This window comes from Terrapene carolina, unplaced genomic scaffold (assembly GCF_002925995.2).
Source record: "Terrapene carolina triunguis isolate 2854851 unplaced genomic scaffold, T_m_triunguis-2.0 Scaffold228, whole genome shotgun sequence".
Classification (NCBI taxonomy): domain Eukaryota; kingdom Metazoa; phylum Chordata; order Testudines; family Emydidae; genus Terrapene; species Terrapene triunguis.
The window spans coordinates 2,415,739-2,431,877 of NW_020664579.1; the positions used below are offsets into that span (position 1 = coordinate 2,415,739).

At 41.3% G+C, this 16,139-nt stretch overlaps 1 protein-coding gene across 1 annotated transcript in view; it reads right to left on the bottom strand.

Moving 5' to 3' along the window:
• Positions 1 to 5,711: 5,711 nt before the first annotated feature.
• The window catches only part of KIF13B (kinesin family member 13B), a 124,035-nt gene continuing 113,607 nt past the window's right edge, over positions 5,712 to 16,139 (bottom strand). The window contains exons 35-38 of the mRNA XM_029912478.1: positions 15,461 to 15,523; positions 14,485 to 14,508; positions 12,071 to 13,118; positions 5,712 to 9,190 (exon numbers count right to left, since the gene is read on the bottom strand). Of these exons, the coding sequence (XP_029768338.1) occupies positions 8,901 to 9,190; positions 12,071 to 13,118; positions 14,485 to 14,508; positions 15,461 to 15,523 (1,425 nt within the window). The 3' untranslated portion in view covers positions 5,712 to 8,900. The remainder of the gene's footprint in view (positions 9,191 to 12,070; positions 13,119 to 14,484; positions 14,509 to 15,460; positions 15,524 to 16,139) is intronic.

Genomic DNA, 16,139 nt, shown 5'->3' on the forward strand with positions numbered 1-16,139 from the left:
AGATTGGAATTGCTCATTGCTTCGGTGGTCCACAGAGTGAAATAGGATCATCACTCCTTATACTTTGCTGTGACTTCCATTACTCTGAGGCACCCTAGCATTTCTGCAGTTCTGTATTTTCAGATTCAAACATCACTCCTAACAAGCTTGTTAGCGTTAGTGTGTGTAAACAGCACAGACAGACTGGTTTTAATTAATGACTTGGTTTGAGGACATCTCTGCCATTTAACCCAGAGGTTACGCCCGACGCAACCTGAACAGTCTCCAAAAATTCTGAAACAATTTTCTTATTTATTCTCTTTAGTTTTCTGTTAAAAGGCACTTAATGGCAGGCGATTTCAGCTGTGAACTAGGAGATATTTCCAAATGCACACAGCCCCTTTGGGAGAGGATACATTTAATCATCGCCATAGCTAACCTTTAGGCACCCTACCGCCCAGTGGAATACACAACCCTGAGTTCGTTGTCCAGGCTTCCTATACAATGTACAGGGAAAGACAGGCATGCAAGAATGGGATTCACAAACGCCAGCATGCTGTGTAGGGAGCTGCCTAACGCAGTGGCTCTCAACCGTTCTAGACGACTGTACCTCTTTCAGGAGCCTGATTTGTCTTGCGTACCCCCAAGTTTCATCTCACTTAAAAACGACTTGCTTCCAACATCAGCCATAAAAATCCAACACAAGTGCCACAGTACACGGTTACTGAAAAATTGCTGACTTTTTAATTGTTACCATGTAATTATAAAATAAATCAATTGGAATAAAAATATTGTCCTTTCACTTCGGTGTAGAGTATATAGAGCAGTATAAGCAAGTCATTGGCTGTATGACATTTTAGTTTGTACTGACTTCGCTAGTGCTTTTTATGTAGCCGGTTGTAAAACCAGGCAAATATCTAATGACTTGATGTACCCCCTGGTTGAGAGCTACTGGCCTAGCCAGTAAGAAATGCGGAGGAGAGGGGTGTGGCTTATGCAGCTAACAACTCTGGGCCAGAGGGAGGTGCCTGTCGCTCCTTGGGATTCTCAACCATGAACTCTCTCTTGGAGTTAGGCGCCTAAACCAGGTCGGCCCTTTCTCAAGAAAAAGCAGAGATGCCCACCCCATTATAGCCAATATCCCAGCAGTTATGGCAGCATGGCCCATGCCATACAGGAGGTCAGACTGGATAATCACTGGGGTCCCTTTTGGCCTTGGAATCTATGAACTTAGGAGACCTGTTTTCAAATCCCCCCTGTGCCTGATTTGGAGCAGGGACTTGAACCCGGGTCTCCCATCTCCCAAGTGAGGCCCTAACCCCTCAGCCATGGGATAGTCTGATTGCCCCCCATGCCCAATTATGCCGATCTGATTGCCCCCAGCTGTCTTTTGTACACGGCCTGCTCCTGCTGGGGCCCATAGGTCGGATAGGCAAGGGATGCCTAATTTGAGAATCCTGCCATGGCTTAGGCAAGCTAAACATGCAGCTTAGCAGCATCAAGACGTAGGCACTTTTTGCACATGTCCACCCACACTTAGGTGGCTTAGGATTTTAGTTGCCTACCAGGTTAGGCAGTGGCTGAGTGGGGTTTTTGAGGATCTCAGTAGTGCCTAAATGTTGCATTTAAGCATCTAAAGTGGCAGTTAGGTGCCTAAATCTCTTTGTGGATTAAGCCCCGTGTCTAGGGGTTAAATCCGGGGGACTTGGAGTGATAATTTCTGGGTTCCATTATTTGTATTGCAATAGCACCTAAGAGCCCTACTCATGGGCCAGGACACCATTGTCTACAAACACAGAACAAAGACAGTTCCTGCTCCAAAGAGTTCACAATCTAAGTATAAGACAGTAGATGGAGACAGAGACAGGGGAGTTCAAGGAAACATTACTGGTGAGCATGATAGATCACTGCCTATCAGCACACCAGCAGCTTAACGTCTGTCAAGCTTTTTGTAGGCATCATGGCAAAGGAGAGTTTTAAGGTGGGAATTGAAGAAGGACAAAGAGGTAGCTTTGTGGATGTTTACTGGGAGTTCTCCCAAGCACGAAGGTGGTTGTTTGAAAATTTAACAAGTGGTGATGGAGGCTGGCATCATGGGTGAGAGCTGACATTTTGACAGTTCATCTCATCTTTGTTCATTCACTTGCTCTGTTAACTTACGTAGGTCACTTAATGGCCCAATTCAGGAAAGCACTTAAAACATCAGCTTTGCAGAATCAGGCTTTCGGTGTCTCAGTTTTCCCATCTGTAAAATGGACCTTATACTCTCATTAGGTTTTGCAAGGTTTAACATTTATAAGGTGGTCTGAAAATAGCTGATATCTTGGCAAGTCTAAAATATGTAGCCATAAGAAGTTCAAAGATGCACCTAGAGGAAGGAATAGGTGTTCTCCTTTTTAATTGATGTGTATAAATCTAAATAGCTAAATAAATTCTAGATTTGTGGCTTTCAAACTCTTTGATGGTACTTCCAAAAAAACAGCAGAGACTTCTCATCTCTAGAGAAGGTGTTTATTTAGATACTGCAGGTCGCATTGCATGTATGATACAACATTACAGTCATTTAGTATTATACAACAAAATTAAAAACTTTACAGTTCATTACAAAGTATCTTTGGATTTCAGCTCATTTAAAGTATATCGATCAACACTTAATCCACAGTCTAAATAGCCACTCTTTATATACAGACACACTGCATTTACAAAAATCAACAAAGACAAATTTCAAAAGGCTCTCCCAAGACATTTCAAAGGTTAGTGTTGATAATAAAGCAAAAGGTACTTTGACTGTAACAAGCCACACCATGGTTTACATTAGTCAGCTACTGGCACATGCCTTGGGTGTGTTGGAAGGACAGGACTGAAACCATACTGAAGACAGAAGGTCGTCAGCCACCCTTGAAGTGTAGCAGTAGCCCACTAATTCATAACCTAACCGTTATTGCTGAGAGTAAGATGCATGTATTAACTCCTTAAAAGTCAGCAGTGGGAAGGGGTGTCATACAATGTATTCTATTAAGGAAAAAAAAGCCACCAATCAAAGGATAAGAGAAAATAGTGGGGAAATGGCTGTAAAATGAACTTTCCCTACTATTTGGATATTTATAGTATTTTTTCCAGGTTTCCCCTCGTCATGGGGAGCCCTCTCCATCCCTGCCCTTTCAGCAGTTTGTGGCCCAACAGCCACTTTCATCCACTTCATTATAAGAGCTAGATTTGGAATATTTAAACAGGTACCAATGGAGTCTTAAGCCAGAATAGGATGGGAGTTGACAGCAACTTTAGTCACAAGGCCTAGAGGCTGAAAGAGCAGCTTGGCACTTGTGGGAGAAGGAGGAAAGGAAGTGAGTGGCTTAGGCTTCGTCTACACTGGAGGGGGGGGGGGGAGAGAAAGAATAGATCTAAGTTACGCGAATAATGTAGCTGAAGTCGACGTACTTAGATCTACTCACCGCGGTGTCTTCACCTTGGTGAGTTGACTGCTGCCGCTCCCCCGTCAACTCTGCCGGTGCCACTCGCGGCGGTGGAGTACAGGAGTCAATGGGAGAGTGCTTGGGGGTCGATTTATCGCGTCTAGACTAGACGCAATAAATCAACCCCCGCTGGATCGATCGCTGCCGGCCGATCTGGCGGGTAGCGTAGACATACCCTTACACTTAACACACCTCCTCCAACATCCCAATCTCTTTTCACTTCCCACAGGTGCTTCAACTCCCTCTCCCCCTTACCTGTCTCAGTGATCCAGTTTACCCCAGTATATTTTCTTCATCTGTTTAACATGATGGGTGCAGGGAGTACTCTTAAGTGACGGCTACAATAGCAGAAGTCTAGTTATGTTGACCTTCGATCAACATAGCTGTGTTGGCAAAAGCCCTTAGTATAGATGCAGTTACACTGCCAATTCTGTGCTCATGCTAGTATAGCTTGTTCTGCTCAGGGAGAGCAGACATGTAGTTTTGCCAGTATAAGCTTTGTCCACGCTAGGAGCACTTTGCCAAGACAGCAGACCAGTATACTTATTCAGGCAAAGTGTTCCTAGTATAGACATGGCCTTAGAGAGGAGGTCTCAGCTACGCACCAGTGGAAGTTGGTGCATGGCTGTGATGTCAGAGACCCAACTGGCACGCAGCGTTGGATGATCCAGCACCAGACTCAAATCAGAACCTCTCAATGATTTTGTGGTCTGAACAGGTAGCAGCTGCTAGACTCAGACTCAGTGACTCTACAAGTGAGAAATTAGGAGTGGGTAGCTGCTAGCTTCAAAGTCACCCCCAAAGCACAGAAGGAAGTTGTATGTGTGTCACTGGCTCCAATCAGCTTGTATTTAGTCAGTCATTAATCATATCTGAGGTTTTCTTTGGTGGGGTGTGTGGGTTTGAGCAAGGTGGACAGCAGAACCAAATGCATGTAGTAGGAGCGGAAGTTTAGAGAACAAAAAGATGAATAAGGAAAAAACAGACTGGAGCAAGACACTCGTTGTTTGTAATCACAGCTGATCAAGCCGTTTGCATCCTATAGTGTGAATCACCTACACATTTACTTTAAACTGTCATTTTAAATTACTGAAAAGCTACACACAAATGCTTCAGGCTAGTATAAAACTAGTCCCCCCCACTGGATTGGGTAAAGTCTGTCGCAAAGATAAGGCACTGTTTAAATATATATTTTGTGCAAAGAACTAACAGTACCAGTGTAACGGCAACACAAGATCCCATGGAAGCTTTTCCCAGCCCCCAATGAACCCATCACACAAAGTTTTTATTTCATATAAATTTGCCTGTCTGATATGTAATAACCCAAGCTGGTTTCTTGATTCATACAGAACACAAAAGAAAAAGGTGTTGAACATTTTAAAGTCAGCGACTGAGTGCATTTGTTTCCTGATGAGCAGCAGGTATAGAATGGGATTCAACCCACTCCTGAGTCACTGACAAATTCTACCTGCTCTTAAGGACTCTGTGGCTACACTACCTGAACACAAACTTATCTTCATTCACTTTCCCACTAACAGAACATGTATTACAATTAGTGTGAATCAAGGCGCTCAAGAAGCCAAAGGTGATATGTCAACAAGGAAAAGGTCAAGACACCATGGGACAGCTGAGCTCTGATATCTTCTAAATAACATAGTAGAAAGTCTTGGCTTTGTTTTAAAAAACACAAGGATTCTTATGGCTGAACGGGGACAAAAACAACACATTTCAACCGCATAAAACATTGTACCATGTGCAAATAAAAGGATTTATCTAGTGGTTACCACACATTTAGACCATTACATTTTCTATTCTCTTTGAAATCTTAAATATGCTTTACGATTTCTAGAAACCCAGAATCATTCAAAACAGACCTATTGGACTTAAAAATGTAGCAGATACATTACAGCAAATATTTGCTACAGATGTTTAATGCAGGAGCCATACCTTTTTTCCTGTGTAAAGTGCATGAAAGTCTTGCAAAAAATGTGCATAAAGTTATTTAATGCAACCAGCCTCAACTACGAACTGTTCCAGCACAATTTAATACGTTTTTTTTATTGCTTTCGTGATTTTTTTTAGGGTATGCTTGGCCAACGTGAGGGTGGACAGAGCACTGACCTCAAACTCCTTTGAGTAAAAAACTGTATTCACTATAATGAGATTTAGGAACTAACATTGGGACAAAGTCTGCTTGAGGAATGTCAACAGGAGGAGGATAATGGAGTTTGAGAGCTTCTGGTAAGATCCTCTCCTTGATTTTTTTTTTTTTACAAGAGTTTATAACCAGCAGTTGTAAGATGGAAATGATCTGGGTAGGAAAAAGCTCACCTGGATTAAATTTTTTGGGGGCAGGGACTGGAGTGGAATTGAACAATTCAAACATCAGTGTGATGAAGATAGATCTATATCTATCTATATACAAAAAAATCAATGGGTGAAATCCTGGGTCCACTGAAGTCAATGGATGTTAGACTATTGACTTCAATGGAGCCAGAATTTCATCCTAACCATCTACTGAAGTCTGAGAGTTCTGTCACTAAAACACAGCTTCCTTATTCAAGATGAACTGCTGAGGAGAGCTCTCTGGGCATTCCTAAAACTGGTGAAAGGCCTTGTCCAAAGTAGGCTGAATATATGCTAGCAACAACTATGTTTAAAGCACACTGTACTAGCACAATTTCTGCTATTGTATAACCCTACTGATATTTTGTAGCATAGTTTTGTAACACGATTAGGAAAAATATCCCGTTCATACAGGTTAGGGTTACCAGGCCAAAGCTCTAGTGGGTGGCAGAGTTTCTACCCTAAATCTTGATCCTTCAAACACTTCAGTAATGTCACTCACAAGCTAAAGTGTTTACACAATCAGAAACACAATGTGAACGTGGCCAAAAAGGAATGCATACTAGGTAAAATAAATAATGAAATATTCACCCAGCTTCCCTTTGCTTGGTCCCCAAATACTAGTGAAAGCACTGGATCAAATCTATGAAGATCAATCATTTAACATATAAAATCTTCACAGAGACAGACCCTGTCGGTAATATATGATGGGGCAAGAGAAAAGGGAATTAATAGAGGGTTAATAGAAAACATGGCTCTACCATTCACAACACTGTATGCTCCAAATAAGGGACCAATAAAAAGGACAAGTTAGGATTTTCCCAAATTCAATAAATGAAATGATGAGATTAATAAAAGCTAAATCAAGAAGATGCTTCACAGTAGCCAGCCATCTGTACCCATATTGGAAGAATAAAAGTGAAGCTCATTTGGAAAAAATGATTTGAGAGAGTTTTATAATGCCAGGCAGTATTATGAGAAGTTACATTGGTTAGAGCGTACTATCTCATTGCAGAGTATTATAAAACTGATTAATAAAATAAATTATGTTATTGTTGCAGGTCACGTGTTTTTGAAAAACAGTTATTCCTAAAATTAAATTCAGGATTTAGCTTCTCCAGTCTTTGTTGCTAATTTCCCCATGTTTTCAGGCTTGAAAGGAGAGAAATATAAAAAGCTTTCCAACACTAGTCTAGTGGGTGGCAAACCCCTCTCTGACAACCCATGTTGTAGCTTTGTGCAGGGGAAGAAAAAAATTGTACATTTATGAAAATCTTAAAAATCTGCCTGTACATTTAAATTCCTTTACGAAAACTTAGAAAAGAGCAGAACTATACAATGCTGATAGGAATGTACTAATGCTTGGCAGCATTTAGAATGCTGTATTCTGACCCATTCCAAATTTTATTCCAACTACTGATTAGTTTCTATTTTAATTTTTATTCCTTCTGCATAAATTGATATTAATTACAGTCAATCAGCATAATTATCTCCTGCACTAAGCGTCCCTACCTCCTTTAAAGTTTACTTTGATGACAATGTATGTTTCCCTTGGATACCTGAACCAGATGGCTAAGGCACTTAGACACATCTGTGCAGCATGAGAGAGGCTGGATACATATTAAGTTTTAACCATTAATTTAGCATCCTGAATGTTCCTCACATAGATTATAAACATCTATTGCTCAAAATTTCTAGTCCCTCAATGTTTACTAAACAAAGTATAAGAAGCTCTGTATATACTGTACAATTAAGTCTTATTTTTTTCTTTACGTAATTTGTTAGAAAATATCTATATATGCCACAGGAAATTAAAAACTAGTGAAGGTCACCAAAGATAAAATCAAGTTTAAAAACAACAAAAGCCAGCCCAGTTCTCCCACCCTCCAGAAAAATGTTAGTTTTGAGGAAGAATGTGCAACCATTCCAATAAAGTGATTTTAGGAGCAATCTCAAGAGGGTTTTGCTGGCTAGGCAGGAGCCTTTCCAAAAGGGAGGCTATTCAGTATGACGCTAAATAGAGCGCCTATGTGCAATGGCAGGCAGTGGGCGATTGTGAAGCGCAAGTATTTCATATTTTTTAAAACAATAAATAAAAATAAATACAACTGGATCATTCAGTAGGGGAACAACAAGCCTTCACTTTACAAAATCTGGTAAAATGCAAATGCCAGTGAAGGTTGTGCATGGTGCCCACATCTTTCTTTGTGAGTACGTCACCAACAGGCAGTACAGACAGAACTGGAAAAAGCTGTTATAAATACTGTAGCACTTTAGAGAACGCTGATATCTTTGCAAAAATCCTGAAGACAAACTAAAGAAACAACTAGAGCAATATTCCACAGTGTGTCCAGGGAGGAAAGGAAGGTGAACAGATTCTATGTCCTGTTAAAATAATAACTAAAATCTATTTAGTGGGTTAACTAAATTTGAATATGCCTTTAAAAAACAGGGATCAAAAGCCACTGATAGGGTAGAATCCCATTGATTTCAATAAGAGTAGAAAGACACGAACATTATTCAAGATAGGCACTGGTTCCAGGTCATGTAACCAAGTTGATTATTTTTGTTCTGTTTCCTTCGCAATATAACTTCTTTCTTTATAACTGTATCCGTTTCTCATTATTGCCTGATACAGACACAGCTTTTCCAAAAGGATGGAGCCTTGCATGCTGTATTTTGATGTTTACAGAACTGCCAACCATGTTTAAGGAAGTATAGATGTTGTGGGTTGGGAAATCACTCCAGTTAATTTTTCGCAGCTGCTGGAAACTCATACAATACTTTGAATCACTGATCTGGCTGTTCATTCTGTGAATGACTTAAAAACAGCACCATTAAACCCCCTCCCACAACCTTCACTATTTGAAATAAGCCACACAATGAAGTGTCCCAATTTGCGTCAGGAGCCTAAACACACAGATCCATCACCATGACAAGGCAAAGATATAACACATCAGCAACAAAAGTAGAGAAAAACCCCTTCTTTAGTGTTTGCCAGAGCTAAGTTTACCAGGTTGGTTTAACGTTGCAAGCACATCCACTTCGGTGACAGCTTCACAAGCTATTTTCGAACCAGCTTGTGGGGCCTGTAAGCCTCTTTCAGTTAGCCCAAGATTTCCTGTTCTCTGCATTCTTCTGGATCTTCTCGGGTTGGAGAGCAGATCCTTCCATTTTGGCTAGGGCTGTCAGTGATGTCAGGCTGGAGGCTGAGCCTGAGAAATTGTTGCTTTTCCGGTTCTCGGGCGTAGCTCCCCCTTGCAACCTAAGCCCAGCACTCCGCCGTCTTGCTGCTCCGGTGGCTTTTCCCACTCTGTTTGGTTTCACGAGGAGCCCATAGCCTGGGTTGCATTTGAAGTACTGCCTTCCTCCAATGGAGCCATCATTCTTACCTTTAACAAGAAAAAGAAAGATGCTACAAAAGGAATTTCGCCCTTGTGCACATATTTACTTATGACTACCCCTCATTTTAGAGAATCACTGGAGTCATCTGTATGTCATTATAGCAGTGATCAGAAAGGATTCCATAAATTGACCTTCAGTCCATGGCACACCCAATAAAACTGAGTTATGAGCCAACACACTAAACTCCTGAAATCAGGTAGAAATGAATGCCGGGTGGCAATTTACTGGAGATAATCAGTATGGAACTGAATGGACCCATTAGCCTTTTTCTACCTTCCACCATCTATTGAAAGGAATTCTTTAAACTTAGCCCAGATGTTTTAAATATTCTGTGCAGCAACACAAGCATAATCCAGAGGCAAATAAAACATCTGGGAGGAGGGAAAAAACGTATATATTGTGGCCTGATTTTCAGACTCCATGATAGACAGAAGTCAAAGGAAGCTGTAGGTACCATACCTTAGCACCTCTAAACATCAGGCTATTTGATTTTATTATTGCTAGTACCATATCCACCCTCTCCATTTCAATCTGTCCACTACACAGGGCATTGCAAAGCAGCTCCAAAATGCTCTGTTCCAGAAACCTGGACGATCGCTATTATCTTTGTAAACCAAGAGGTTCCATTTGCCAAGAACTATCATGGATCATCAGAAGCATCCTTACATAGCACATGCTTCACCCTTTTGTCTTGACAGTTTCCCCTCATCCTAAGCACTCTAGTGCCAGATCACTTGGCCACTGGTGGGTACGTACGGTGGGTGCTGAAATCCCATGAGGTGCATTCTGCTCAATCCACAGTTTACTGTGACAAGATATGAACCTCTGTTCCTATTTCTTAAATTAAATTTTATAACAGAGAGGAGAATTTACTTTAGAAATAAACTATACTCCAACAGATGGGAGACATGAGATGAAATTTCCCCCACATATAGGGGATAGGGCAATCAAAACAATCTTTTCCCCTGACAGTCCGGCAGACAATCATCAGCCATGTGTGAAGTAATGTACAAGAGCTTCAAGAAGATGAGAGACTGATTGGGAGCAGGGGAAACACGTTAACTCCCTAGCATGTGGTATTGAAGCTGGAAAAAAGAGGCTTATAAACGGGGGCACATGGACTGTTATAACTGAGAGTTGGGGCTGGAACTTTGACAGAAGTCAGAACCACAGATTGCTCTTTGGGACATGTAAGCTGTGGGTGCCTTTTCTGTAAAACTTAAGCTGAGAACGCTGTATCTAGTTTAGTTTTTACCAAGCATAAATCCAGGTATGTTGAGACAAATATTTTATTTGGAATCCTCTTCTTTTTAATAAGCATTGTTTTATTGAAAGACCTGCTGTGTGTCTTGTGAGATGAGAGAGGGCAGCGTCACCCAGTCTAGTCTCATAGGAGAAAGGCACCAAGGCAACCACATGGAGGGTAAAGTTCTGGAACCTAGATACTCCACTCTTCGTGGACAAAGGCATGGTGAGGGTCCACTATTCCCATGACTGGCAAAAGATGAAAGTGTGCAATTTTCAAGGAGAGATCAAATAGGACAGAGGTGGAGGTGGCCTACTGGTAACACCAATTCTACACGTTTATTTGTATGTTTACAATCTATAAAAAGAGCACCCATGCGGTGCCCTTAGTAAATGTTAAAAAATTAGACTAAACAAACACGGTTGTCAATTCTCCCAGATCAAGTTAACCCAATGACAATAAATATTGACCCCTTTTAATACCTAGATAGACTAGATCAGCATCATTCACCCTAGTCAACATCCATCTCCTCTTGGGCAAAGGAAAAAAGGTGCACCTTGAAGGCTAATAAACTTGGGCTGTTATGGAGCTGAGGAGGAAGCAAATTCTAAAGGTTTGGGGCCTTAGCATAGAACGTTCTGCCCGCCAATCCCCTATTTTGTACCTTTATCTCATTTTTTTCAGACCACTCATGCTGGGGCCACCATTTCTCTGTTCCACATCCTCAACACACTGAGAACTGCTTGAGACCTACACATATTAACAGGCCTCGAGCAGGAGCAGCATCTTTTCCTCTTCACAGGGAAGCTTGCATCACCAGCAGCATCTTTGGAGGAGGTCTGACATTGCTACTCCTGACTGATCGGCACTTTTCAGATTGGAAATTGAACACCTCTCCTCTTCCCCCATTAAATGATCGAGTCTATTCCCTGGTGCTCGGTGCATGATTACTCCATGTTTATGATTTTATATACATAATATATATATATATACATAATATATATATATATATATATATATATACAGACATACACACACACACACACACACACACACACACACACATACATACATATATATCTTGTGTGCTTTTGCGGTCCAGTTTTAAACAGCTTGGGAGATATCATCCAACAGTTTAATGTACATCTCGACTTCTATTTAGTCCAAATTTTCCTTTCCTCATTTGCATTCCATGACTCCTGTTGCACCCACTCTGGTCCTCCCTAGAAAATTCCTCTTTCCTTGAGGCTTATACATGTATATACTTGTAGATTGTTAGTATTGGGCTTTCCAGAGGAAGGTGAGGATTAGCAGTTTGAATGATTCATCAGGACACAAGAAACCAATAAATTATTGAGGAGAGGGGGCTATGCGGTGAGATCAGAGACAGTCTACATTGGCAGGGGCACTCTGGGCAGACACATGTTAGAGACAGACTGAGGGAGATTCCAGTAATCAAGGTGAGATTTTTTTTTTCTTGAATATCTAATCTACATAGCCTAAAACATTTCCCCCGATCATGAGTCCTCCCAGGTGTCGTATGTAATCTGCCTGTTATGAATGGATATCCAGAGCTGTTTAGTATTTATCACATTGCAACCTGCCACAGAGCATATCTTACCTGAAGGCAAATCGAGTTCCACACCAACCCATGTTCCCTCTTGAAAGTCAGTTGGGCCAACATATCTAATTGTGCCTGTCTTATTTGTGCCAACAGTGACATATTCTCCCTCTTTTAGCCATTCCGGGATTTCATTGGCATCTTCAGAATCAGAAGCCGCTTCCAGTTTTTCATCAGCTGTCTCCGCACCATTATGGCTCAACCCTTGTGCAGTCACCCGGTTCTTTTCTCTCTCCTCTTCCTCTGGGCTTGAAGAGCACCCAGAATCTCCCCCCAGCATGCATGTAAAAGATTTGAGCTCAGATGTCCTGACTTTTTGGATTTTGAAAGGAGAGGCTGTAGCGCTGGGCTGGGACAAGAGGTCAGGCTGAAGCTGTGGTTTGGAAGCTCTCGATTCTGAAGTAGAGGCGGGCTTTGTGTGGTCCTTTTTCCTGGCAGCTTGTCCCACTGACTCTCCAGTTGTTGAAGCCATTAGCTGTTTGGTCAGCAGCTCCTTCTTTGGGATGGAGGTAGAAACGTAGCTTTTCGCATCAATGGCTATAGAGGCAACATCTAGTTCTTCACTCTGAGTCACAGGGGAGACAAAGGACTTGGACTTTAGATGCTCATTACCATTCACGTCGCTGCTGTCCTTAGGTCTCACATGGGCAGTGCTGAGGTCAGAAGCAGCTTGATTATCTCTTTTAACAGCAGGGTAGCCCTCTGAAGCGCACTCTGTCTGCATTGAAATGTCAGTAGCAGAAGTTACCTGAACAGCTGGGGTGGGTGGGGAGATGTTGCTCACTGCAGACGTTTGACCACCTGTCTGAACAATCGCTTCGTTCCATGCAGTGAGTGCTTCAGACAGAGTCGCTGTTGAAACACTGTGAGAAAAGTAACCACTTGAGGCTTCACTCAGGGGACTTGGAGGGCCCTCTTGGGAGTCCTGTGCCTGAATATCTGCAGTGTGTGGCTGTGAAGGCACTTTGGGCGTCTTTTCTTGGTTCTTTTCTGCCTCTGTAGCTTGCCTGGCCATTTCAAATGGTTCTTTCCCCCCTTCCTGGTTAATCTGAAAAGATGACAAGTATGGGATTATGGTATTCAAAACATCTGGAATGATAATGCTGACATATGGCCTTCTGGAACTATCTAAACCTCCGGTTTATCCAAATCCCTGCACATTTGCAGAGCTGGACTGGTGCTTGTTGATTTATAGCCATCTTTACAAACCTGGTGGGATTATCAGTGCATTTCTTCCATTAATAAAAAAATAGTGTCCAGCAAAAGAAATATGTTCCCCAATATTTACTGAAAGATTATTTATATCACAGGAATGGTCATTTGCCTTTTGAACGTCAGGATTTATTTGAAATGTGAAACAGCCATGATCTATAAGTCTCTTACAGTTATTTGGCTTAACTCAGGATTGATAAATCAGGCATTTCTAAGTAAACTGTCATTTATATCCCCGTTTCCAAATGCCATTCCCCTCTCAATACTGCCACCACCACATACTTTCAGAGTATGAAATTAACTGCACCACCGAGATTAACAGCCCATTTTAGTGATGTATCTCTTGGCTGTACAGTTTACTATATAGGATGGATCAATATCTTTTGCCAGAAAATGTACTCTAAAAGATTAGGACGTCTTTAAATCTTTTTCTGGGGGGGGGGGGGGGGGGGGAGCATGAGGAAGGCAAACTTGTACATATTCTGTTTACTAACTCACCAGTGTTTATTTTTGTTTTCAGTTTTAAATTAGTATCCATTGGAGTGGAAAGTTACCTTGAATTTTCAGATTGAGAGAGACAAAGTGGGTGATGTAATATCTTTTATTAGACCAACTTCTGTTGGGGAGAGACAAGCTCTGGAGCCAACAAAGCTCTTCTTCGGGTCTGGGACAGGTACTCCCAGCATCACAGCAAAATACAAAGTGAAACACACATTGTTTAGCATAAGTAGTTAGCACATGTTGTAAGGGACTATTCAAGGTACAGTGGCCCGTTAATACCTCTGCAGTCATAGGAGAAAAAGAGAGGGTTACTGGATTACAGATTTTTCTAGTAAGCCCTAAATACAGTGTCTCTGTTCAGTCCATGATTTGTACTATCTAGCAGAGTAATGAATTTAAGCTCCCAAGCTCCTCTTTTGAAAGTGTTGTGCACGTTTCCTTTCAGGATGAGGGCTGATAGGTCAGACATAGAGTGATCTAAGTGTTCACCACAGGTGATGTGTTGTTTTTGCCTTTTATCATTTTCCTGTGAGAGTTCATTCAAGAGCAGAGCGATTGTCTGGTTTCACCCACATAGTTGCTATTGGGGCATTTAGTGCACTGGATAAGGTGTACCACATGTTGTGATAGGCATCAATCATCCATCAAGGTGTGCCATGGGGAAGGGGGAGTTCCAACGAAAGATTTCATAAGCCATATGCTGACTGAGCGTAGCAAGTAGCTTTCTGTGAACAAATTAATTTTTTTCAATCTGAAAGCCAAGATTTTTTTTAAATTCCTTTCATAATCTAGAGACCTATGACATTGTCTCACCCACCTTTTTTCTTTTTGTTTCTTTTCAAGGTATTTTCTAGTGCGTTGCCCAATCTAGTTTTAAGTGTCCCAAGTGATGGGACTTTCACTCTCCCTTGAGGAGACTGTTCTAAAGGAAACAGAAGTGGCATTCAGAGAAAGCGGAATTTGATTGAATTACTGGCGCGTCAGAATCAAAGGCTAGCCTTCTACTGCTGAGTGAAATGTACTACAGAAAAGTTTCTGAAAACGTTATGGTCAATTAAAATATATTTTTAGCTCTTTTATGGGGAAGGATGCTGTACTGTAGATTTAGAAGCTCTGTCCTTTCCTTGGGTTTTCCCTTTTACATAAGCTTTAACACACATTTTGTTAAGACAATATAAGCACAATAGGAGAAAACTGATCTGCTACTCATAAGATTGAAATTCTGCTGAACTGTGGGAGATCATAAGAGTGTTTTCTCTGCAGGTTAGTGCTAGTCTTTTTCATGTTGATATCATGAATTAGAATGAAATGTAAAACTGAGAATCAAATTAAACGTTCAGAATAAGGGATACATTCTGTTTATAGAAAGCACTCCAGCCCAGCAATTTGCCTTTTAAAGCAGCAGGCAGCTAAACTTTAGATACTTACCTGCTAATGCAATCATATGATTAGCAAGGTTTTCAAATATAAAAGTGTAACAAGCAATATAAGAGGAGAATTTAGCAGGACATAAAAAACCATTCCAACCTACATTACAGTTAATTGTCTAAGCGAAGCAACAATAAAAATGGAAGAGGTTTGACGTAATGATGCCAGCAGTAGCCTTTGCATACAGCACTGCTGCAGTTTCCATTGGTTTCCAGCCACAAGATATTGTGGACAATGTAGTGTGCCTACCTGTTTTAACTTTGTAGCACTGGCATCAATGCTGGCAGACTGAACCATAATTCGTGGGACAGGCTGCAGGAGAGGGGAGGAAAAAAAAACAGCATTATTCACTTACAGGATTAAATATTGCTGAACTGGTTTAACTGAAGAGGGAAACCTTTAAAATATGTATTGAAAATTCTGGGATAACAAATGGTCTTTAGTGACAGACAAACGGAGCTTTGCTTTTGTTTAAAATGGGCTCTGCTGACCCACACTATACCAAGAGGGGACAAATGAATGTTGTCTTAACCCAGGTAATGAGAACGTCCCTGCATTTCCACACACACGCAACAGCGAGAACTACATAGGTTTTAAAGTGTAAATAAAAAAGATTGTTGTGGTGTGGCCACAGAACAGCTGTTTCTCTGCCAGACTGACCACTGAACAGATCAAGGTTGGAAGTAAAAGGAAGAGGAGTTGCCTATGCTACTTCAGCTGACATCACTGAACAAGCAGACAGATTCGCTATTAGAAGTGGCCAAAATTCAATAGAGATTTCAACCTACCTATGTCCCCTGCCAAAATGTTCTCCCCGTCTACAACATGAGTCTTACAAGATTTTCAACACTGTGCGCTCTATCTCAGTCTGTAAGAAACATCTACAGAAGTTCCTTTTGAAAAGAGGCATCATAACTTACAACATGCA